Source organism: Taeniopygia guttata, chromosome 29, assembly GCF_048771995.1.
Source record: "Taeniopygia guttata chromosome 29, bTaeGut7.mat, whole genome shotgun sequence".
Lineage (NCBI taxonomy): Eukaryota > Metazoa > Chordata > Aves > Passeriformes > Estrildidae > Taeniopygia > Taeniopygia guttata.
In genome coordinates, this window is record NC_133054.1 from 3,047,931 (window position 1) to 3,071,651 (window position 23,721).

At 54.2% G+C, this 23,721-nt stretch overlaps 2 protein-coding genes across 2 annotated transcripts; both read left to right on the forward strand.

Annotated features, from left to right (window-relative positions):
• The first annotated feature begins 508 nt into the window (after positions 1-508).
• Positions 509-9,247, forward strand: AQP2 (aquaporin 2). The gene is made up of 4 exons (XM_030259621.4): positions 509-942; positions 5,736-5,900; positions 6,306-6,386; positions 7,251-9,247. The coding sequence occupies exons 1-4, from the start codon at positions 577-579 to the stop codon at positions 7,464-7,466; spliced, it is 828 nt and encodes a 275-aa protein (XP_030115481.4). The 5' UTR covers positions 509-576; the 3' UTR covers positions 7,467-9,247.
• Positions 9,248-15,798: 6,551 nt separating this feature from the next.
• On the forward strand, positions 15,799-19,359 carry AQP5 (aquaporin 5). Its single transcript, XM_030259612.4, has 4 exons — positions 15,799-16,277; positions 17,529-17,690; positions 17,914-17,997; positions 18,631-19,359. The coding sequence occupies exons 1-4, from the start codon at positions 15,915-15,917 to the stop codon at positions 18,814-18,816; spliced, it is 795 nt and encodes a 264-aa protein (XP_030115472.1). The 5' UTR covers positions 15,799-15,914; the 3' UTR covers positions 18,817-19,359.
• The last annotated feature ends 4,362 nt before the right edge of the window (positions 19,360-23,721 follow it).

Below are 23,721 nucleotides of genomic sequence, written 5' to 3' on the forward strand. Positions count from 1 at the left end.
TGAACCCCTTTTGTGCCTCCCCAGCACTCACTTTTCATGGAATCATGGAACATCCTTGGTTGGAAGACACCCTCAATGATCATTGAATCCAACTCCTGTCCCTGCACAGGACAGCCCCAGGAATCCCTCCATGTTCCTGGATTTTTCTGGTTGTTAAATCACAGCCCACGGCCTGATTTTCAACACAACCTGAGCTCGGCTTCGGCTCCACAGATCCCTCATTGCTTCCTGCCCTTTGCCTGTTCCCAGCTGCAAGAGCAGCTCTGGGGATCTATCCCAGGTAAGGAAGCCCAGGAGACAGGAGCAGTCCTTGCCAGCACTGCTGGAGGCTGATCTGCGACCTCCCCAGGGCAGCGAGTGCCACATTCCCCGGCTCTCATAGAAGGGGCAGGATCTGATGTTCCCTCAGCTGGAACACAGCAGGAAAAAAGCATCAGATTTCCCGGGACCATGATCCCATCCCCTTCAGCAGCTGACCCTGTGGCCCTCCCGCCTCCAGGTATATAAATGTTGTCCCAGGTGACCCTCAGGGACACAGCAGGAGGTGGGCACTGAGGATCGTTCCTGGGAGCCTCCATGATGTGGGAACTGCGCTCCATTGCCTTCACCAGGGCCGTCCTTGCGGAATTCCTGGCCACTCTGGTCTTCGTCCTCTTCGGCCTGGGCTCTGCCCTGAACTGGCCCTCGGCGCCGGCCCCGAGCACTCTGCAGATCGCGCTGGCCTTCGGCTTGGCCATCGGGACGCTGGTGCAGGCCCTGGGCCACGTCAGCGGCGCCCACATCAACCCCGCCGTGACCGTGGGCTGCGTGCTGGGCTCGCAGCTCTCCCTGCTCCGCGCCCTGTTCTACGTGGCGGCGCAGCTGCTGGGCGGCGTGGTGGGCGCTGCCATCCTGCACGAGGTCACCCCGCCCGACGCCCGCCAGGGACTGGCCCTCAACAAGGTCAGCCTGCGGCTCCGGGTGGGCTTGGAGGTGGGAGAGATGGGCAGGGTCCTGGGGAACCTGAGGGGTGGGAGGAAGGGGCTTGTGGCCAGCCCCAAAAATCCCATCAGCTGCCCCAAAACCTCCTGCCAGGGATCCCGGAATTCCCAGAATGCCCAAAAATTCCCGGAATGCCCTAAAATTCCCGGAATAACCTAAAATTCCCACTGGGAATTCCCACTGGGAATTTTCCTCCGAGAACAGGGAGAGGTCCAAAATCAGGGGAATTCTGTGGAAATTTCATCCCAGATCCACCCAAAAATCCCTAAAATTCCCACTGGGAATTTTCCTCCGAGAACTGGGAGAGGTCCAAAATCAGGGGAATTCTGTGGAAATTTCATCCCAGATCCACCCAAAAATCCCTAAAATTCCCACTGGGAATTTTCCTCCGAGAACTGGGAGAGGTCCAAAATCAGGGGAATTCTGTGGAAATTTCATCCCAGATCCACCCAAAAATCCCTAAAATTCCCACTGGGAATTTTCCTCCGAGAACTGGGAGAGGTCCAAAACCAGGGGAATTCTGTGGAAATTTCATCCCAGATCCACCCAAAAATCCCTAAAATTCCCACTGGGAATTTTCCTCCGAGAACTGGGAGAGGTCCAAAACCAGGGGAATTCTGTGGAAATTTCATCCCAGATCCACCCAAAAATCCCTAAAATTCCCACTGGGAATTTTCCTCCGAGAACTGGGAGAGGTCCAAAATCAGGGGAATTCTGTGGAAATTTCATCCCAGATCCACCCAAAAATCTCTAAAACCCCCCTCAGCTCCCCAAAACCTCCTGCCAGGGATCCCGGAATTTCCAGAATGCCCAAAAATTCCCAGAATAACCTAAAATTCCCACTCCGAGAACTGGGAGAGGTCCAAAATCAGGGGAATTCTGTGGAAATTTCATCCCAGATCCACCCAAAAATCCCTAAAATTCCCACTGGGAATTTTCCTCCGAGAACTGGGAGAGGTCCAAAATCAGGGGAATTCTGTGGAAATTTCATCCCAGATCCACCCAAAAATCCCTAAAAACCCCCTCAGCTCCCCAAAACCTCCTGCCAGGGATCCCGGAATTCCCAGAGTGCCCAAAAATTCCCGGAATACCCTAAAATTCCCACTCCGAGAACTGGGAGAGGTCCAAAATCAGGGGAATTCTGTGGAAATTTCATCCCAGATCTACCCAAAAATCCCTAAAAACCCCCTCAGCTTCCCAAAACCTCCTGCCAGGGATCCCGGAATTCCCAGAATGCCCAAAAATTCCCGGAATACCCTAAAATTCCCACTGGGAATTTTCCTCCGAGAACTGGGAGAGGTCCAAAATCAGGGGAATTATGTGGAAATTTCATCCCAGATCCACCCAAAAATCCCTAAAAAACCCCTCAGCTCCCCAAAACCTCCTGCCAGGGATCCCAGAATTCCCAGAATGCCCAAAAATTCCCGGAATACCCTAAAATTCCCACTCCGAGAACTGGGAGAGGTCCAAAATCAGGGGAATTCTGTGGAAATTTCATCCCAGATCCACCCAAAAATCCCTAAAATTCCCACTGGGAATTTTCCTCCGAGAACTGGGAGAGGTCCAAAACCAGGGGAATTCTGTGGAAATTTCATCCCAGATCCACCCAAAAATCCCTAAAATTCCCACTGGGAATTTTCCTCCGAGAACTGGGAGAGGTCCAAAATCAGGGGAATTCTGTGGAAATTTCATCCCAGATCCACCCAAAAATCCCTAAAAACCCCCTCAGCTCCCCAAAACCTCCTGCCAGGGATCCCGGAATTCCCAGAATGCTCAAAAATTCCCGGAATACCCTAAAATTCCCAGAATACCCTAAAATTCCCACTCCGAGAACTGGGAGAGGTCCAAAATCAGGGGAATTCTGTGGAAATTTCATCCCAGATCCACCCAAAAATCTCTAAAATCCCCCTCAGCTCCCCAAAACCTCCTGCCAGGGGTCCAGGAATTCCCAGAATGCCCAAAAATTCCCAGAAAACCCTAAAATTCCCACTGGGAATTTTCCTCCGAGAACTGGGAGAGGTCCAAAATCAGGGGAATTCTGTGGAAATTTCATCCCAGATCCACCCAAAAATCTCTAAAACCCCCCGCAGCTCCCCAAAACCTCCTGCCAGGGATCCCGGAATTCCCAGAATGCCCAAAAATTCCCGGAATACCCTAAAATTCCCACTCCGAGAACTGGGAGAGGTCCAAAATCAGGGGAATTCTGTGGAAATTTCATCCCAGATCCACCCAAAAATCTCTAAAACCCCCCTCAGCTCCCCAAAACCTCCTGCCAGGGATCCCAGAATTCCCAGAATTCCCAAAAATTCCCGGAATACCCTAAAATTCCTACTGGGAATTTTCCTCCGAGAACTTGGAGAGGTCCAAAACCAGGGGGATTCTGTGGAAATTTCATCCCAGATTCACCCAAAAATCCCTAAAAACCCCCTCAGCTCCCCAAAACCTCCTGCCAGGGGTCCCGGAATTCCCAGAATGCCCAAAAATTCCCGGAATACCCTAAAATTCCCACTCCGAGAACTGGGAGAGGTCCAAAATCAGGGGAATTCTGTGGAAATTTCATCCCAGATCCACCCAAAAATCTCTAAAACCCCCCTCAGCTCCCCAAAACCTCCTGCCAGGGATCCCGGAATTCCCAGAATGCCCAAAAATTCCTGGAGTACCCTAAAATTCCCACTGGGAATTTTCCTCCGAGAACTGGGAGAGGTCCAAAATCAGGGGAATTCTGTGGAAATTGCATCCCAGATCCACCCAAAAATCCCTAAAATCCCCCTCAGCTCCCAAAAACCTCCTGCCAGGTATCCCAGAATTCCCAGAATGCCCAAAAATTCCCGGAATACCCTAAAATTCCCACTGGGAATTTTCCTCCGAGAACTGGGAGAGGTCCAAAATCAGGGGAATTCTGTGGAAATTTCATCCCAGATCCACCCAAATATCCCTAAAAACCCCCTCAGCTCCCCAAAACCTCCTGCCAGGGATCCCGGAATTCCCAGAATGCCCCAAAATTCCCGGAATACCCTAAAATTCCCACTCCGAGAACTGGGAGAGGTCCAAAATCAGGGGGATTCTGTGGAAATTTCATCCCAGATCCACCCAAAAATCTCTAAAACCCCCCTCTGCTCCCCAAAACCTCCTGCCAGGGATCCCAGAATTCCCAAAATTCCCGAAAAATTCCCAGAATTCCAGGTGAGGAAGCCTCTGAATGCCACAGCCCAATACCTGCTGGATCCTGGAGCAGGGATGAAGGCAGGACTCATCTTCCTCCTCTAGTTTTAGGGCTAAAATTTCCTGAGGTCCATCAGCTATTTCCCACTGAGCCACTTCTTCCACCTGGGAAATTTTTGGTCTTTTCATATTGGTGCCAAAAACATCCCAGTTTTTGGGGCTAACGCCAGGGGAAGGATCCAGCTGGCCACAGATGCGTCCCTTGGAGTCACAACCATCTCATTTCTCATTTTTCCCCAGGACTGTACTCAGGGGATTTGGATTCTGGGGGTCCCAGGGGTTTAAGGAAGGACACATCCAAAACACCACCTCTGCATTCCTCGTGCAATTTCCCCTCTGGTGTGGGTCCAGGCAGCCTTTCCCTGGCTCTGCTTTGGCCAAGCCACAATTCCCAGGTTGATGAAGTGGTGGGGAGAGGAGAGATTTGGGTCTAAATTCCAGATTTTCATTAGATTCAGCTCGTTGCCTCCCACAGTGGATGGTCACACCAGACCCAGCTGATTCATCCCAAAACCCAACACATGGATACCCCAGAGCTTCACAAGGACCTCAGGCTGGTTTCAGACACGGAAAAAAATAAAGCCAGGGAAGCTTAGGAAGACATGGGGGATTCTCCAATGGTGTCCTGGCCTCCAACACCCCCTTCCCCACAGGAGGGGGAAAAGGAATTGAAACCCAGGGATTCATTGTCCCACCCTGCCAGGATCAGCATCACCCAACCCCAAGGGAGCCGGGTTGGGAAGCAGCACATGGAAATCACCTTTCCCACAGCAGGGAGGCACTGCCAGGACTCAGCTGCACTGCCAGAGTGATTAAGAGGGTTAAAAAGAGGGATTGTGGTTTACTCTGAATGAAGAGATTTAGTGACTGAGGGTAATAAAAGCGGGAGGTTTAAGGGAGACTCAGACTGCTCAGCTTTGTTGATTTACAGCTTAAACCAGCCAAAAGTGAGAACAGGAGATTTTGAGCAGGCTTTTATCCCCTGTGAGCTGTTCATCCCTGTAAAAAGGGAGGGGAACACTGGGCGGGAGAATGAGGAAGATCTGACTCTGGAGCTGGGGCAGGACCTTCCTGGGACTGCCAAGCAATGGGATTAGATTTGGGGGACACGGGGAAAGAAGGGACTGAGTTGGAGGAGAGGCGGTGCCACTAGGATCAGCCCCAGATCAGACCTGACAAATTCTCTGAGTCAAAAAAGTGTGCAAAGGGAATTTTTTTCTTTTTTCATGCCAAAATATTTATTTTCAATGTCTTCAAAATGCAACTTGTAAACTTTTCTAAAAGGCATTTTGAGTAGGAGGAAATGGAAAAAAAAAAAAAGGAAAAATACAAAAAAATTGCCAATAAAACTTCCTGAGAGGTCAGTCAAGCATTTCCCATTGAGCCACTTTTTCTACCTGGGAAGTTTTTTCTTATTGGTGCCAAAAATCTCCCCTGTCTCCTTTGGCTCCCCCTGATTTTGGATTCCTCCTCCATATTTCCCATCCACTCACAGAACTCAGCCTTGGAACATGTTTTTCCTCCCGTTCCAGCTGCACAATGAGACCACGACGGGGCAGGCGGTGACGGTGGAGCTGTTCCTCACCTTCCAGCTGGTCCTGTGCATCTTTGCTTCCACAGACGAGCGGCGTGAGGACAACCTGGGCTCCCCTGCCCTCTCCATTGGCCTCTCTGTGGCTGTGGGGCACCTCCTCGGGGTGAGTGGATAGGCCAAAACTTGGCATTTTTGGGGTTTTTTTTTGTTTATGCCCCAAGTTGGTTTGGCTGCATCTCCGGGCTTGACAGGGAATATGGAACCCGTGGTTTTCCAGCAGAGAGAGGGAAAAATCCCACCAAAGCCGTGGGGGAGCTATGGCCTGAGCTCAGCCTTTATTTGGCATGAAAAACTTTATTTTCTGGACCCTGCCTCTCCTTGAGTCCCATTGGGAATTCCAGGGATCTGTGGGATCTCTCCTGGAGCGAACGAGTTGGATCCCTTTTCCCGGAACAGGAATGCTGAAGGGTGAAGCAGCAGCTCAGCTGTCACCCTAATGACACCCCAACTTTTTAAAAAATGAGGTAAAAGGGCTTAATGCTGACAGCGGCCGTGGTGTTCCCGGCAGATCCGCTACACCGGCTGCTCCATGAATCCCGCCAGGTCCTTCGCCCCTGCTGTCGTCGTTGGAGACTTCAGCGACCACTGGGTGAGAACTCAGCTCTGGGAGTTGTGTTGGATGAGTCCCCCAAACTGCCAATATTCCTTGAAACTCAGCAAGTCAGACAAATTCCAGGCATTTCCATGCCAGCTCCCAGCTGGAGGAGAGAAGGAGAGATTAGGAGAAAGAGGTGGGGCTGCTGGGTGTTTAATTGGCTTTTCCAAACTGGGAGCATTGCAACAGGATCAGGGTGTAAGGTCTGTTGACGTGACTTAGCACAGGGAACAAAAGCAATGGAGGCTGGAGCTGCTGCCAGTCCTGGGGAACTTTCCTGGTTCCTGGATCTAGGTACACCTTTGGGAACACTCCCTGGCTCCCCAGGGAATGGGCATGGCTCTCAGCCTGCCAGAGCTCCAGGAGCATTTTGGCAGCGCTCTCAGGCACAGGGTGGGATTGGTGGTGGTTGTCCTGAGCAGGGCCAGAAGATGGATTTCCAGCTCAGAAGATTTCATGATTTCATTGGTTTCATCTATAAAGAGCCTGTCTGGAGGCAGAGCTGTGGTGGTTCCTGATGTGTTCCAAGGTGTCTGGCCCAGGCCAGTGCCTCCACCTCCTCCTCCTCCTCCTCCTGCAACAGCAACCCATGAGTGGATAGGAAAATGCTCCTCCAGATGATGCCACATCACTCAGCACATTCACCATGGGCCTGTCATTAATGCAGTCTGAGCAGAAGGGGAATGGTGGAAGAGGACGTTGGGAGGGGAGCTCAGATCCCCAGTGATGGCCAAAGCAGAGCTGACTTCGTGTTTTGTTCCCAGGAAGAAACCCAAACCCCTGGAATGCCCCTCGGAGATCCCAGTTCTTCCAAAGTCAGGCTGGGTTTTGCTCACCCCACTTTTCTCTCCTCTCCAGGTGTTCTGGGTGGGCCCCCTGATTGGGGCTGCAGCAGCTTCCATCCTCTACAACTACATCCTGTTCCCACAGGCCAAAACCTTCTCGGAGCGCTTGGCCATCCTCAAGGGCTGCGAGCCCGAGCAGGACTGGGCCGAGCGCGAGGTCCGGCGGCGCCAGTCCGTGGAGCTCCACTCCCCCCAGACCCTGCCCAGGGGGATGTCTGAGAAGGTGTAGCCAAACCTCTCCCTGGGCCGAGAGAGGAGCTGGAAACCTCTGGTGTGGCTTTAGTGCTCGTCCAGAGGAGCATCTCGCCTCTCCCCTCTGTCCCTTCGTTTCTCCTGGGGCGCTGAAGTTGACTCCTCTCCCGGGGAGATGCTGTGCTGTCCCACCCACCTCCTGTCCTCAGCTCTCCCCATGCCCGGGGGGTTTCTGCTCTGGGGGACAGCCGGTAAATCCTGACCCCGCAGGAACAAGGGATCCCCCCAGGATGTCCTCTTCCATGCCCCCCTCGCAGGACACGGAGCTTGGCTGAGGCTGCTCCCTCCCGGAGAGCTCCGAGGAGCCTGAGGAGTGTTCATTACCCTGGGTGTGGAGGTTGCCACCCCATGCCTCATTGCTGCTGCACTCTGCTCCCGTCTCGGGTCCCCGCTTGGCTCTTGGCTCACACGCAGGAGCAGGAGCACTGAGCCATGAGTGCCACACATGACAGGTTCTGCTGTGAAAGGGACCAAAGCGCCATTTCCCACCCACCACGGGACACAGAGGTGCTCCCACAGGGGATTTCCCGGGAAGATGGGACTGGGAGCATGGCCATGAGTCCCTTGCAGGCCCCACTGGAGAGCACTTGCAAATTCTCTCTCCTGTGAAACAGCAAACCCAGGTTACAGCCCAAACTCATACCCACCTTATTGTTGGGCCAGGGTTGTCCTGGTTGTCCTTCCTCTCTCTCCCTGGTTTTCCCTTGTTTCGTCTGGTCCTGTTCCCCCTTGATGCTCAGATCACCTGGAAAACACAGAGGAAAGATTTCACACCCAGCGTGCTCCAGGGGTGAAGAATCAGAATCATGGAATAGGTTGGATGGAAGGGACCTCAAACCCCACCCAGTCCCACCCCTACCGTGGGCAGGGACACCTCCCACTATCCCAGGCTGCTCCAAATCCCATCCGACTTGGCCTTGGGCACTTCCAGGGATCCAGGGGCAGCCACAGCTACTCTGGGAATTCCATTCCAGAACCTTCCCATCCTCACAGGGAGGAATTCCTTCTCATCTCCATCACTTGCTTCTCACATCCCTTTCTCGTGGCTGCATCACTCCAGACCCTCCAAACCCCTCCCACCCCTTCCCTCTGCCCTCTCAGGACCTGGTCATGGTCCTCAGCCTGGACAAGGAATTTGTGTTGGTCTTTGGGTGAACTTTGCTCTTTCAGCCACTGATTTAACCCCATTTCACTTGCTCTGCCCCAAATTCTGCATTCCCAGAGTGAATCCCAGCAGTGTCTCCAGCATTGCCCCACCAATATCAGCCCCAGCAGGATTTTCTTGGAAAGGCTGTTCTGGGAATATTCAATGAGATGGGGCCCAAATCCAAATCATAAGGGATGATTTATGGATCGTTCTGGATCATTTCCAGAATGGAAATTTCCATTCCCCTGTTCTGACAGGACACCCCCCACCACAGGATGCTCTTCACTCTGCTCCACTGGCACCACCCGCTCCTCCCATCAGATCCATCCTTGTCTTCCTCCCCGTGCTCTTCCTCAGATGTTGCTGGAGGGGTGAGGAGGGAGCCCAGCTTTGATCTGGCCCAGTCCAGGTGTTTACCCGCAGCCAATCCCTCCAAACACCCCCAGAGGGCTTTGCCAAGGCACTTCCAGCCGTGGTTTGATCCTCCCAAAAACAGGGATTCTGCTTCCCTTTGCTCCTTGATGGTGAATTTGAATTTTAGCTCAGAAGAAGCTTCTCAAAAAAAATCCCTCTGTTCTCAGCAATGGCAATAAAATCATGTTTTAAATCAATCCCAGTGTCAAAATTGTATTTCTGTTAGCAAATGCTCCTTTTTAAAAGTCATGTGGGGCTTTTGATGCTTTTTAAATGAAAATTAATCCATGTTTGTGTGCAGGAAAATCCCAGCAGACTTTTCCAGAAGTCACCCTGGGCATGTTCTGCTGTAGTAGAAAAAGCCACAGCTGAATTCAGTTATTTATTTAAATTAATGTTAGTGTGTTCAATGTCTCTTCTCCAGATCGAAGCATTTCATTTATTATTTACCCTGACAGTGTTTAAGTCTCACAGGGCCTGAACCTGAGGTTTAATGTCTGATAATGGCTCTCCACTTTCCCATTAAGTGCTTTAAATTCTCTTTTACCGCCTGAATTCAGAAATAGGGATCAAATACTGACATATTTATGGAAAATTCTGACATTATATTATATTTATACCTATTATTTATGGTAAATAACAGATATAAAGTCACCTCCCAGACCCCAAACTCCTCAGGCAGGTAGCTGAAGCAGCCCCAGTCTTCCCAGGAGTGCAAATTCACTTCCCTGTGGAGCTGTGTCACCTCCCAAACTTGCCCTGTCAGGAAACCACCCAGACATTCCAGACTGCACCAGGGGAGCTGGAATTGGAGGGCAGGATCAGGAGCCTGGAGCTCCATGGACCAACCATAATCCTCCCTAAACTGGCAACACTTGGGATGTCAGAGCCAGGACTTGAAGCATTCCCGTGTCCTTCCACCCCCAAGATCACGAGGTTCTCCCCTTCTCCCACCTTGGGGTCAGGGGTGCCTCAGCTTTGGGCTGATCCTTCTGCAGAGCTGTAAAAATGCCAGAGCATTTTGCCCACACCCACGTCCCCTTCCTTGTCCTTGCTGCTTGGCTGCCATATTCCTGGAACCATGGAATTGTTTAGGCTGGAAAATGCTTTGGAGACTATTCAGCCCAAGCATTTCCCCACCCCTCAGCACGTCCCCAAGTGCCACAGCTCTGAAATCCCCCCAGGGATGGGACCCCACCCCTGCCCTGAGCAGCTGTCCCTGCTGTGGAAAACCCCTTCCATTGAGGAAATTTCCCCCAAAATCCAACTAAACCTCCCCTGGCACAGCCTGAGGCCATTTCCATTGTCCTGTTGTTCCCTGGAGTAGAGCCCAACACCCCCTGGCTGTCCCCTCCTGTCAGGAGCTGTGCAGAGCCACAAGGTCCCTCTGAGCCTCCTTTTCTCCAGGCTGAGCCCCTTCCCAGCTCCCTCAGGAGTTCTCCAGACCCTCCCCTGGTGCTCCAGCCCTTCTCCAGCTCCATTCCCATCCCTGGTCACTCTCCAGCCCCTCAGGGTCCCTCTTGGCAGGATTTGAGGGGGTCTCAGCAGAGCCCAGCCCAGGGGCTGTGCCCTGGTCCTGCTCCTCACAACTTCTGACACAATTTGTAGTTAACCCCATGGAATTCTGTCCTTGGAATTCCAGCCCCAGGATGGATCATTGCCACACCCACCTGCTGATCCCTTTCCTGGTGTAGGGACCCGGGAGCATCCAAATCCCTGCTCAAGGAATCTGGGAGAACCTGGGAGCACCAGCCTTGATCCCAGTGCCTGAAGGCTTTCTGCACCATGTGGGGAAATGACTGGGAGAACATGGAAGTAAAATCGTGGTCTGGAGAAGCCCAAACCAAGCTGTACCTTGGAAATCCCAGCACAGGACAAACCCCCTCAGCCTCTGGTCAGGCTGTGGGACAGAGAGGACAGAAATCAGCCCAGGGTCACCTCAGGGGGTGGGCAGAGCTGAGTTCTCTGCCTGGGATTTCCAAACCTTCCCAGTCCCAATCTCAGAGCCTCCAGCAGTCACTTCCCTGCAATGCCGTGACCTACCTGGGAGCAGGTACATCATTATTTTACATCATTATTTTACATCATTATTTTTATGGATCTATTTGTAGATGGATAAATATTTCCCAAGTCTGTTTTCCTTGAGGAGTCAGGAGGGCAAGAGGAAGAGGCAGGGCCAGGTGTAGGAAATGACCACAGAGCATCACAGAAGGTGCTGGTGCTCCAGGGGGAAGCCAAATATCCTAAAATTCTTCTATTCCCGGGACTCTGCCAAAGCATCTGCTATAAAGAATGGAGACTCTGCTTCAATTTTTATCCAAACTTCCCAGGAATCAAAACAATCAAAAGAAAAAACTCACATTTCCAGACACCCCTCAGTGCAAGAACCTTCAGCTTCGGATCTGGTGGCACAAGAGATTTTCCCAGCATGGATCTCTTTATCTCCCCATTGGAGATTTTTAAAGCTGAGAAATTCCTTGGTGCATTTGCTCTGAGTTTCAGAGGCAGAACAGGGTGAAAATGGATTTTCCCATTTCCCAGCTGTCCGTGTATTGCCCCCAGTGTTCTGCTGTGAAACCTTGGGCGCTTGGAGCCAGGGGATTGTGTGAAAATCTTGGCTTTTCATAGAACCATGGGAGGATTTGAGTGGGAAGGGACCCTACAGCTCATCCTGTCCCACCCCTGCCGTGGCAGGGACATCTCCCACTGCCCAGGGTGTTCCAAGCCCTGTCCAGCCTGGCCTTGGGCACTTCCAGGGATCCAGGGGCAGCCCCAGCTTCTCTGGAAAATCCATCCCAGCCCTGCCCACCCTCACGGGAGGAATTCCTGCCCAATCTCCCACCCATCCCTGGTGGGGTCTCACCTGAGCAGGGGGGCAGAACCCCCTTCTGGGGGGCTCAGCCCAGGCTCGGGGTCTCTGGGTCCTGTCCAGCTCTCACCCCCAAGAATGTTTTTAGGAATTTCCAGGTTCCCACAATGATATCAAGAACTCATTAATTTGTTCACGGCGTGTTTCAGGTGTTTCAGAGCCTGGTTGTGATTTCAGGCCCCTCTGCCTTGGTGCAGCTGAAGCTCCTCCAGGCCAGGCAGGATGGCAGTGCCAAGGGGAGAGGGAAAATCACCTTCTCAGGGACATCTCCTTCTCCACATCCTTTCCATTTATTCCCGGGTGTGCTCCTTGCAAACCAAGGAAGGACTGCACAGATGAAAACTTTCCACAGCAAACACCTTTCCAGAGGAAAAACACCAGTAGCCACAACTCTGAATCCCGAGGACACAACAAACGGTCCATAAGAATTCCAAGCAAGCAGAAAAGGGGCCTTGGGATGTCCCTGGTGCTGGTGGCTTTGCTGGAAAGGACTGGACCTGAAAATCAGGACACTGGGGGTTCATCCCACCTTTCCCACTGTGTGATTTGCTTTCCCTGACACTCATTATCCCATGGGACAATTGGGACAAAATGACTGCAGCAGCAGGGGACGTGAGCAGAGCCCCAAAACTCAATGTCAGAGTTCTGGCTCTGCAGCCAGCACTAAAGGAAGCCAAAGCCTCGTTGCTGCAGGGCAGGAGAAAGTGGAAACACCACCAGCCCCAGGCCAGCGGTGTCATCATCCCTCAGCTTCAAAGAGAGGGCAGCAGATGGGGCTCAGATAAGAATCCCCACCTGAAACACCTGCACAGGGGCATCCCAAAGCAGCAGCAAACCCTTCCCTGCAGCCCTTGAACTGAGGATCACGAGGGCAAAGTTTGCTGCTTCTGCTCTGTGATATTTCAGTTTTTCTTTATCAATCCCTCATTGCAAAATCCTGGAGCTGAGCCAGCAAGAAACACCTTTTCTCTTGAAAAACTGAACCAAACTTTCTCCTCTGCTGTCATCCCAGCCAAGGCCTTTGGGTCATCTAATCCCAGCCCATGACTTTAGGTCATGGGTTGGACTAGAAGACCTCAGAGGTCTCTTCCAGCTCAGTTAATTGTGTGTTTCTGATTCCAGTTCCAGCAGAATTGGCGTCTCCTGTTCAGGACATCCTGTCACTGTTATTATTCCTGCCTCTATTACTGGGCCAGTTTTAAGGTCCTTGGCTGAGGTACGGAGCCAGGTGAGGAGGAAATCCCAAACCCTGGCTCAGCAGCCCTTGTAACCTGAATTTGGAGCAACCTCTGCCAGGCCCCGAGGTGCAGCACAGAGCTGAACTCACCAGAAAAAGCAAATAAATTAGAATTAACAACAGCAAATTCACAACAGGCTCCAACAAGGAGCTGTGTGACAGCAGGGACTGCCAGGGGCTGGCACGGGTGGCCTCGATGACACACAGCCTCCCTGGGCGAGGCAGAGCCCGGGGCAGCCCCAGGGGAGGATGAGGCAGCAGTTGCCTTCCTCCCACCCCCTCCTCACTTTGGGGTCCCTCTCCTGAGTGGTAGATTGGGGCAGGTTTGGGTTGTGTTGTTTGTCTGCTGATGCTAGTGAGAAGGAGGAGGATGAGGAGGAGAATGAGAATGAGGAGGAGGAGGAGGAGGAGGATGAGAAGGAGGAGGAGGAGGATGAGGAGGAGGAGGAAGGAGGCAGCCAAACCTGCCCTTGCTGCCAAACGCCTCCTGATGTTGTCTCCAGCAGGGCGGGTGAGGCGAGGTGTGTGTGACCCCTCCACGTGGGTGTCCGTCTGTCAGCACCTGCAGCGCCTTGCCCAATTCCATTAAACCTGACATATCAAAGCACTTTCAGTTCTGCCAAGCTCCCCGGGTGGCATGGAGCCATGGACAGGACAGGGAGCCTCAAAATGCCATCGGAGGAGCCAAGCAGGAATGCCCCAGTGAGAAAAGGTTCCCGAAATGCCTCGGCAGCAGAGGTTTTGCATGGTGTGTTTTCCAGAAATTTTCCCTGCCATTCCCAGCCCTATTTGATTATATCTCCTGGTCAGATGTAGGATTTTGCTCGTTATTATCCACACTTGGGAGGCTGGAAGAGCATATTTTTGGCTTTTCAGCTGAAGCGAGGAGCGTGCTGGAGGACACACAATGCAGCTGCCAGCAAGGGACATCCAGGATGGGGACATCGAGGAAGGGTTTGAAGGATGGGAACAGGGAGCATTTTATCCAGCTGGAGCCACAGACAGGGCTGAAGGGAAGTGGCAAGTAATTACAGCAGCTGGATTCCGGCCAGGGTGTCTTGAAATACCAGCTTGCAAAACTTTCACCAAAACACGCCAACGGACCAGGTGTTTCGAGGATAACAGATCTGGGCTCTGACTCTGCAATCAGCCCCGGGATCAGCAGATCCAGGAGAAAACCATTATCCGGAATTAAGGCTGTAACAGATCCTCAGTCCCTCGGGGCCCTCCAAATCTGTTTTGCTCAGGATTTTGGGTACAAAGGAAGAGAAAAGCGTATTTATTTCCAGTCCTGGGCAAGAAGTACCTTCTCCTTGCTCTGGACAGGAGTCCTCCAGGTGTTTGACCCCTCCCCTCAGGCCTGACAGACTCCCCAGAAGGCAGCAGTGAATCCAACTTTTTGGATTTAGGGAGGATTTTACCAATGTCCTGCCTGCAGAGCTTTGCTCTCCGAGTGCTGCAGCGTGGCTGCCCCTGCAGAGGGGCCTGGCAGTCAGGGATCAGACCAGCCTGGGCATCGTTTGGGAAAGGAAAAGGGGATCAAGCGAGCAAGGAGAGCAGATCTGGCACCCAAATCCATCTAAAAAAAAAAATATCCTGGCACAAGGCTGCAAGGGCTAAGAGAGAACCAAGAATTCTTTGTTAAGTGTCACCCGAGACCTTTTCCGCCCAAAAACCTCCGTCCCCACCAGCTCCATGCGCAGAGCCTCTCCTGCCCCTCCCTGCCAGCCAAGAATCTACCAATGGATGGGTTTGGGATGGAGGGCAGCGCCCCAGAAACATGAAAAGAGATGTGTAAACAGCCTGTGTCCATGAGAGCCTGTGGTTTGGTGCTGGCGTTCCCAGGAACAAAATTGTTGCTCATTGAGCAAGAGCTGGAGAGGCAGAAAGAAAAGGAAAGGGCACAGGGTGACAGGGGAGGAGACACCATTCCCAGCTGCACACCCCAATTCCAGCGCTTGCTCCAGTGCTCTGGAAGGAGCAGCAGAAAGGAAAGGGAGCAGAGGTTCTCAGCCAGGCTCTGCACCAGGAGCCCTCTCCATGCCATTCCTCTATCCACGCACCTCAAGGAAGCTCCAGCTCATCTACAACTCCCCAGATGGACAAAGCTTCCCCTAAACTCTCCCCTGCTCCCTGGACAACCACAAACCACTTGTTTCCTGGAGCTGAGCTCTCTTGACAGCCTGGGAGAAGCTCCAGGTGTTTGATTTCCCTTGACATTTCAAGGTTCCATGGAAATCGAAGGCACCCGGAGCCCAGCCCCAGCAGAGCTCCTCCAGCCCAACAAGGGTTTTCCAACAGGAGGAGTGTGCAAGCACAGGGAAGGAAGGGAGGGAGCGGGTATTAACTACACCTGTGCTAGTGAACCACCCAGGACCTTGCGAGAGGCAGTAAAAGCAAAAAGCAGAGGAGGGAGCTCAGCCTAGTTATGCAACCTCGTTATTTAACGACCACAGAGACACCCTATAGGGGCTCTTTGTTTGCAGAGGGAAAGGAGAGAAATACCACCAATATCTGAGTCACAGGTTCACCAAAAGGCTCTGAACACATTTTCAGGTGGAAACTTTTTCAGGTTCACATGGTAATTGGGGAGGACTGGCTAATCCCCTGGCTCCACCCACCACCCTGTAACACAGCTCCTGCTGCTCTTGCATATATAGATAGGTATGGCCCTACACCCGGCTGCACACATCGGATCCTGGACACAGAGCAATCCTAAACTTTCTTCCTCCCTGCCTGCTCTCCACCTGCTCCCACCATGAAGAAGGAAATACTAACCCTGGCCTTTGCTCGAGCGGTCTTTGTGGAGTTCCTCTGCACGCTCATCTTCGTCTTCATTGGGCTGGGCTCGGCGCTGAAGTGGCCCTCGGCGCTGCCCAGCATCCTGCAGATCGCACTGGCCTTTGGGCTGGCCATCGGCACCTTGGTGCAGGCCTTCGGCCACATCAGCGGCGCCCACATCAACCCCGCCGTGACCATCGCCTTCTTCGTGGGCAACCAGATCTCCCTGCTCCGCACGCTGCTCTACGTCGTGGCCCAGCTGGTCGGGGCCATCGCCGGCGCCGGGATCCTCTACGGCGTCACCCCCGCCAACACCCGCGGCAACCTGGCCATCAACGCGGTGAGTCCCTGTGGGGCGCTCCCCTTTTCCCTTGCCTGTCCTTTGGCACGGACACGGCGAGGAGGATCCCTCGGGATGGATCCTCAGCGCTCTGTCCCGCACGCACGGCGGGCAGGGAATGGGACGGGAGTGAAGCTGGGCTCTGACATGACGGCTTTATTGTGCGAGTGGTGAGTGGGATGTTTTCCCTCCTTTAATGAGAGCTTCCTCTGTCCTGAGGGCCCCGTGAGTCACCCACACCATTGAGATGTTCCCCAGCGCAGCCTCTCTACCTGCAGATTAGCACGGAACAGGAACAGGAGCCGTGCCAGCAGCAGGGGGAAGGGAGGGAGCAGAGCCCAGTCCGACCAGTACGGGCAGGGGGAGCAGGAGCCACTGGAACCAGTGCGCTGGGGGAGCTGGGAACGGGGATGGATGGGGAGGGTGGTGGGGAAGAGCTGGAGAAGGAGCAAGGGGCAGGACGGTGTCCTGCTCCCAGGGGAGGAGGGGGGACAGCAGGACCCTCTGAGATAAGCAGGAATGAAGCACGGCCTGAAACCCTCAGGCAGTGCTGGAGAACACCTGGAATGAGAGCGGTGGAGCTGCCGCTCCAGCCACGGACAGCCTGGACCCCTGGGGCAGCACAGACGTGGCAGAGGGTTCAGTCACTGGGATGAGGAGCTCCAATGCCTCTCATTCCATAGGTTCCACATCCCAAACAAGCCAGATTTGGATAAAAAAATGAGCTGTGATGGGTTGGGTCACTTTGTCCTTTCCATGTCCAGCAGGGTCGAGTTCCCCTGAGAGTCCCCAGGGTTTTGTGCAGAGTCACTGGGACACAACAGCCCATCCCAGCCCATGGCCTTCATCCCAACCCTCTCCCTCCACCCCATCCCAGCTGCTCCTCATCCCCCTGGGCAGGTGCTCCACAAAGCGCAGGGCAGAAGTCAGGGCACAACAGCCTGCAAGGAAAAAGGGGATTTGGTTGGAAAGCACTCAGTGTTGTGGAGACAGGGAGGTTGAGAGAGATGTGGAGAGCCCAGGAAAGGGGCAGGCTCAGGGAGAGACAGATTTTGGAGAATTGCAAAGAAAGAATGATCATTTCTTTCCTTTCAGAGAAGAAGCAGGGAGCTCAAGCAGGGGCTGGGCAGGGGCCCTGGGGGCTTCTTCACAAACTTCACCTTCCCAAACCTACCAGCAAAGCACCCAGGAGCCCTCCCAGCGATGCCGAGCCCCTGGGAGGGTTAATTATTGTCCCTTTCATGGTTCCAGCTCAACAACAACATAACCCCAGGCCAGGCCCTGGTGGTGGAGATCATCCTCACCTTCCAGCTGGCCGCCTGCATCTTCGCATCCACGGACAACCGGCGCAGCGGAGTCGGCTCCCCGGCGCTGTCCATCGGCCTCTCCGTCACCGTGGGCCACCTGGTGGGGGTGAGTCCAGGGGGAGGGTCCTGTGAGCACAGAGCTCCCCAAAATGCCCTCGTGCATTGGTCCTGAGGGAGCTGCTCTGGAGGAGCAAGCACAGGAGATCTTGGGGTCTTTCGTGGTGAGGGTCATCTCCAGCTCTCTGGAGCAAGGACACCATCAGGGTGTCCCTGCTCCCAAAGGTGGCTCTGATCTGCTCCTTAACCCAGGGTTCTCTCCACACCTCCAGATTTACTTCACCGGCTGCTCCATGAACCCTGCACGCTCCTTCGGGCCCGCCGTCGTCACCAGGAGGTTCAGCCCCGCGCACTGGGTGGGTGTTGGTGGCCCTGGGGACAGGGACAGGTGGGGACAGGGCAGGGACTGCCATGGGAATGGCAGGGCTGGGTGTTTCAGAGCCCACCACAGGTGGGAAGGATTAAAAGGGGCTGGAGAACGAGGGAGGTTTTGCCCCTTGATGCATCAGGAACAGTTAATCCCCTGGCACAGAGCCAGCCAGGGGACAGAAATGAACCCCTCCCAGGGTAGGTTGGGTGGGAACAACCTAAAAACTCATCCAGTCCCACCCCATGCCATGGGCAGGGACACTGTCCACCAGCTCAGGTTGCTCCAAGCCCCATCCAACCCAGCCTTGGACACTTCCAGGCACGGAAATCAGCCGTGGTGCCCTCTGAGCACCACTGGTGCATCACCTGAGGGGAAGCAAGCCCACGGAGGAGCCCAGCTTGGTCTTTCCTCTCACCCAGCGCTTCCTGCAAGCTCAGCCCCAGATTTATAGAGCAGGTTTGGCCCTCAGTGAGCACAGGCTGGGGGGGTTTCAGCCCAGGGAGTCTCTGGAGAAGGTATTTTCCCCTCTCGGTGTGGCAGGAGACGTGCAGCAGGGGTGGGTGGTGGTGCCACCAGCAGCCCCAGGAGCTGCTCTCACCACGTCTCTGCTGCTTTCCAGGTGTTCTGGGTCGGGCCCATCCTCGGGGCTTGCTTGGCCTCCCTTCTCTACTTCTACATCCTGGTGCCCTACTGCATGAACATGTCTGACCGCGTGGCCATCATCAAGGGCACCTACGAGTCCGAGGAGGAGTGGGAGGAGCAGCGGGAGGAGAGGAAGAAGTCCATGGAGCTGACCCCCCCATAAGAGCAGCTGGCAGAGCGAAGCCGAGGGAGGGGAGGAAGGCCCACGCGTGGGCTCGTGTGTGCCCCAAAGCCAGGCAACCACCACACCCAGCTGCAGCTGCTGAACCTTCATCCACAGCCTTCCCAGCCAGCCCCCCGTGGGACGCCGGCCGGCCGGGGGCTCTGCGTGTGTGTAAAGAACCCCTGCATGAGCTCTAGAACCTCTCCAGCTTCCCCACAGCCACAAAGCCCCTCCGCCAGGCCCTGGCACCCTTGGCTCCATCCCTGCCCTTCAGTGCAGCTCTGCACTGGGGCACCTGCAGGACCTCACCTGGCCCAGGTATGGGAACACCTGGGGGTCCCTGGGGCAGGGGAACAACCGCCTAGGGCAGGGGGGTGCAGTACCCCCAGCCCAGGGGCTTCTCGTAGATGCTCTTTCACCTTTCCTGGTGCTGGGAGTCCTTTTTATTCCCAAAGAACGAGACTTTTTGGATTCTGTGTTGAGATCTTTGTATTATAGTTTATTATTTATTGCAAATAAAGGAAAGTTTGAAAAAAAAAAAAAAGAACTCCTGGGTGCAAATCAGCTCAAGTCTCAAAGTTTAGGAGGAAGAACGGGTCGAGCTGGACACAAACTCATCCCAAAGGGTCAGGAAACGGCAAAGGCTCAGACCCTGAATCCTGTGGGAACTGGTGGGTTGTGAGGGGAAAACGTCAGTCCTGAGAAGGATAAGTGGGCACTTGTGCTGGAGTGGGGAGGAGCAGCGGGTGCAGCTGGGAGTCCATCCCGGGGCTGGAAGCAGCAGGAGCGATCCTTCCAACGCTCCCACCCCTTCCCACACGGCCGGTTTCACTCCAGCCGTACCAGTTCTCCCAGACAGCTCCACGGGTGCCCTCAAAAAGTGACCCACAACTCCCCAGCCCCTCACCTGTGCCAAACCCACACCTTCACCTGACCTTCTGCTCCGGCCCTGCTCTTCCAGTTCTACCACAACCCTCTGCCAGAGCAGCTCCAGGCCAAGGCACCAGCACAGGGACAGTGGCACAGGGACAGTGGCACAGGGACAGTGGCACAGTGACAGTGGCACAGGGACATTCACAGGGACAGTGGAACAGGGACAGTGGCACAGGGATATTGGCACAGGGATATTGGCACAGGGACATTGCACAGGGACATTGCACAGGGACAGTGGAATAGGGACAGTGGCACAGGGATATTGGCACAGTGACAGTGGCACAGGGACATTCACAGGGACAGTGCCACAGTGACAGTGGCACAGGGACATTGCACAGGGACAGTGGCACAGGGACAGTGGCACAGGGACAGTGGAACAGTGACAGTGGCACAGGGACATTGCACAGGGACACTGGCACAGGGACCCTGGCACAGGGACATTGCACAGGGACACCGGCACAGGGACAGTGGCACAGGGACACCGGCACAGGGACAGTGCCACAGGGACATTGCACAGGGACAGTGGCACAGGGACATTGCACAGGGACAGTGGCACAGGGACATTGCACAGGGACACCAGTACAGGGACATTGCACAGGGACACCCACCCTGTCCCCACTCCCCAGATCCAGCCCCTGCTCCTGCTGCCAAGGGCGGTTCCCACCATGGACCCCAGGGAGGTGGGAGACTCTTCCCTGGGAGCTCCCCCATCCCATCCCATCCCGTCCCGTCCCGTCCCGTCCCGTCCCATCCCATCCCATCCCATCCCATCCCATCCCATCCCATCCCATCCCATCCCATCCCATCCCATCCCATCCCATCCCATCCCATCCCATCCCATCCCATCCCATCCAGGAAATTAAACCCTGCACCCCCCCTGAAGTGTCCTCAAGGATGGGCTGAGGACCCCCCACACCTCAGTTTCCCTTTTTCAGGGATATTGGGCCACCTCCCCATGGGGGATGGGGAAAACACCAGCCCTGGGGAGATGAAAGCAGATCCCTCTCAGGGGCTGGGGCAGGGCAGCCCCCCAAACCTGCACCCCCCCAAAACCTGCACCCCCCAGTATGCTTCCCCTGCAGCCCAGAACCCTGAGGATGCACCCAAAGGGTGCATTCAGCCCCCCCAGATTGGGAATCTTGGCCATCCCCCTGGTTCTGGAGCCCTGAGCCCCATCCATCCCCACACCAGAGCAGGGATGGGGGAACCCCAGTGGGCACTGGGGACCACCACAGCCTCCCCCAGGTGTGCCCAGCCCCCCCAGTCTGGGAAGGAGCCCGGGCTGGGTGTGAGCCCGCCTGGATGAATCAGAGGCTCCTGCAGCTCCAGCTCTGTGTCAGCACAAAAACCATCCAGGGCCCAGCCCTGAGCCCGGCTCAGGCACTGCCAGGGGGGTTTGGGGACCCCAAAGCAGGGCAGGGGGAGATGAGCCCAGCAGGACCCCTCAGGAACAGAGCCCAGAGCTCCTTCCCCACCCGGCTTCCCTGGGCCTGAGGATTTGATCCAGGCAGGGAGGTGAATTTAATCCAGACTGAATTTTGGCATCCAGCAAACCCCGTGACCTCACCTGGCCAGGGCAGGGCCCAGGGCAGGGCCAGGAAAGGACTGAGGGCCTCCCACCTGTCCTCACCTGTCCAGGAACGGCAACAGCAGCACTTGAAAACCAATGCAGAATTTATTGTTACTGTTTCTTGAACATTCCAGCTTCTTCAGACTAATTTTTAATTCGATTGGAAGGATGGGAGGCAGCAGTGCCCCACTCACTCCCTGAGCAAAAATTGGCTTTTCACGGAAAAATCCACCTTTATTTCAGCAGAAACAGCAAGGCCAGGTACAAACCTGTGTTCACACTGACTTACCTGCAGTTTTCCTGCTTCTCCCTAAAACAGGAGTTCCCATCCCATCCCATCCCATCCCATCCCATCCCATCCCATCCCATCCCATCCCATCCCATCCCATCCCATCCCATCCCATCCCATCCCCTAAATCCCATCCCATCCCCTTCCCTAAGCACACAACTCCCATCGTCTGGGGTATAAAAAGGTGAATTACACTTTATTGCCAGCTTTTTTACCCTAATTTAAATGTTTCTCACCAGGTAAAACCACTCCAAAGGTATCTCATTACCGTTCCTGGATGGTTTTGCTCTAATTAAGGGTTATTCCCTGAACATGCCCACAAGCAGCTGCTCTGCTCTAAGAAGATTTCACAGATAATTCCTCTCTCCTGAGTACCTTTTCCATCCTGAGATAATCACTGCTCAGATTTAAAAATTGGATTTTTTTTTTTTTCTGGAGGGAAGACAAGCCCAGGTTTTCACAGGTTGGAACAGTCTGGAAACTTCACGTCTTTTATACATCAAAGGGCTTTCAGGTCTATTTAAGTCTAATTAAGAAAGCTCTCCACCAGATAATTTAAATTCCCTGAATTCCAAGTTCTCTGGACAGGGGAAGGAACCAGGGCCATGAGAAGAAGCCAAATTCAGTGGAAATGGCCAACTTAAGGGGTTTTTTTTGTGGGATGCAGGAGCTTCTTTGGTTTTGCTCCTTGCACAGGGTGAGACCCAGCTCAGCCCAGGAGGGAGCAGGGACAGAGCTGCACATCTGGGGCACATCCCTTCCACCCTGCTCCCAGCTCCAGCTATTTTTCATCCCTGAATGCTTTGCTTGAATCCTCAGGTCCTGGAGAGCAGAACCTGGTTTCACCTGGAAGCCCAGCCCACCTTGCTGGAAAGATGAGGAGAAGACAACCCAGGAAATCCCAGAGAGGGAGAAAAGCATCACAGAGGCGCTTGAATCCAAGCTGGGAAATGCCAGCAGCCCAGGAACACCTCCCTGCTCCAGGAGGAATTCCAGGGCTGCTCTGGAGAGCCCTGAGCAAGCAGAGAGCAGCTCAGGAGCACCACGGGGGAGCTGAGCCAGAGGAGAGAACTGAGGACATGGAGCAGAGAACAGGACCCAGAATACAGAACAGAACTCAGAACAAAGAACCCACTACAAAGAAACCAGAACAGAGCTCTGGGCTCTTTATTCCTGCAAATACTGACATTTCCAGAGCACTTCCAGAGCATTTCCAGGGTTGAAATGCCCCCAGAGAGGAGTGAGCTGTGCCCCAGGAGGAGAGCCCAGCCTGGGTGTTGTCATTAGTCATGGCACAGGCTGTGCCAGCACCCACCTCCTCCAGAGCCTTCCTCCTCCTACTCAGCCTCTACCCAGCCTGTTGTGCCATGAGATCCCTCGTTAGGAGCTCCCAGGCCACCAAGGGACAGCAGCCACCCTTCCTGTTGTCACCCCGGGCAGGAACGCTGCCTCTGCCTGAGCAGCACCTCCTGGAATTTGTGTTTGGCTCCCTGGCTCAGTTCACGGGGATTTGGGGGTCAGGTGGGCACCCCCAGGTGCTGCCAGTGCCACCAGTGCCCTGCCTGGTCCCCACAGTGCACCGAGAGCCCAGTGGGGGCGTGACAGCACCAGAATTCATGGAAATGTGAGAATTGCCAAAAAAACACCCAGGACATCGAGGAGGCGAAGGGCCAGAGATGTCCAGAGAGCAGGGAGGGCAAGAGGAGAACCAAAGGTGCTTCTGTTCCCACTAAACACCTCCCACAGCTCCCCAAATGCCTCTTTAATAACTCCCAACTTTAATAAGTCCCAACTCCTACAGCCCACAAAAATGCCTCTTTAATAAATCCTAACAACTTTAATGAGTCCCAACTTAGCTTTTAATAAGTCCCGACTCAACTCTAATAAGTTCTAACTCCTTCAGCCCCAAAACAACCTCTTTCAAGCCAGAACAGCTGGGAGTTTTTAGAAGATGTCCCAAGGTGGGGACCAGGAGGGGACAGGGGACGAGTCCTGGATCCTCTGGAGCAGCACCCATGGGAGAGCGAAGGGTGCTGAGGGCATCTCCTGCTGCTCTCTGCTGGGATTGTCCACGGGGAAAGGAGAGGTGGCCAGGAAAACCCTCCCCAAAACA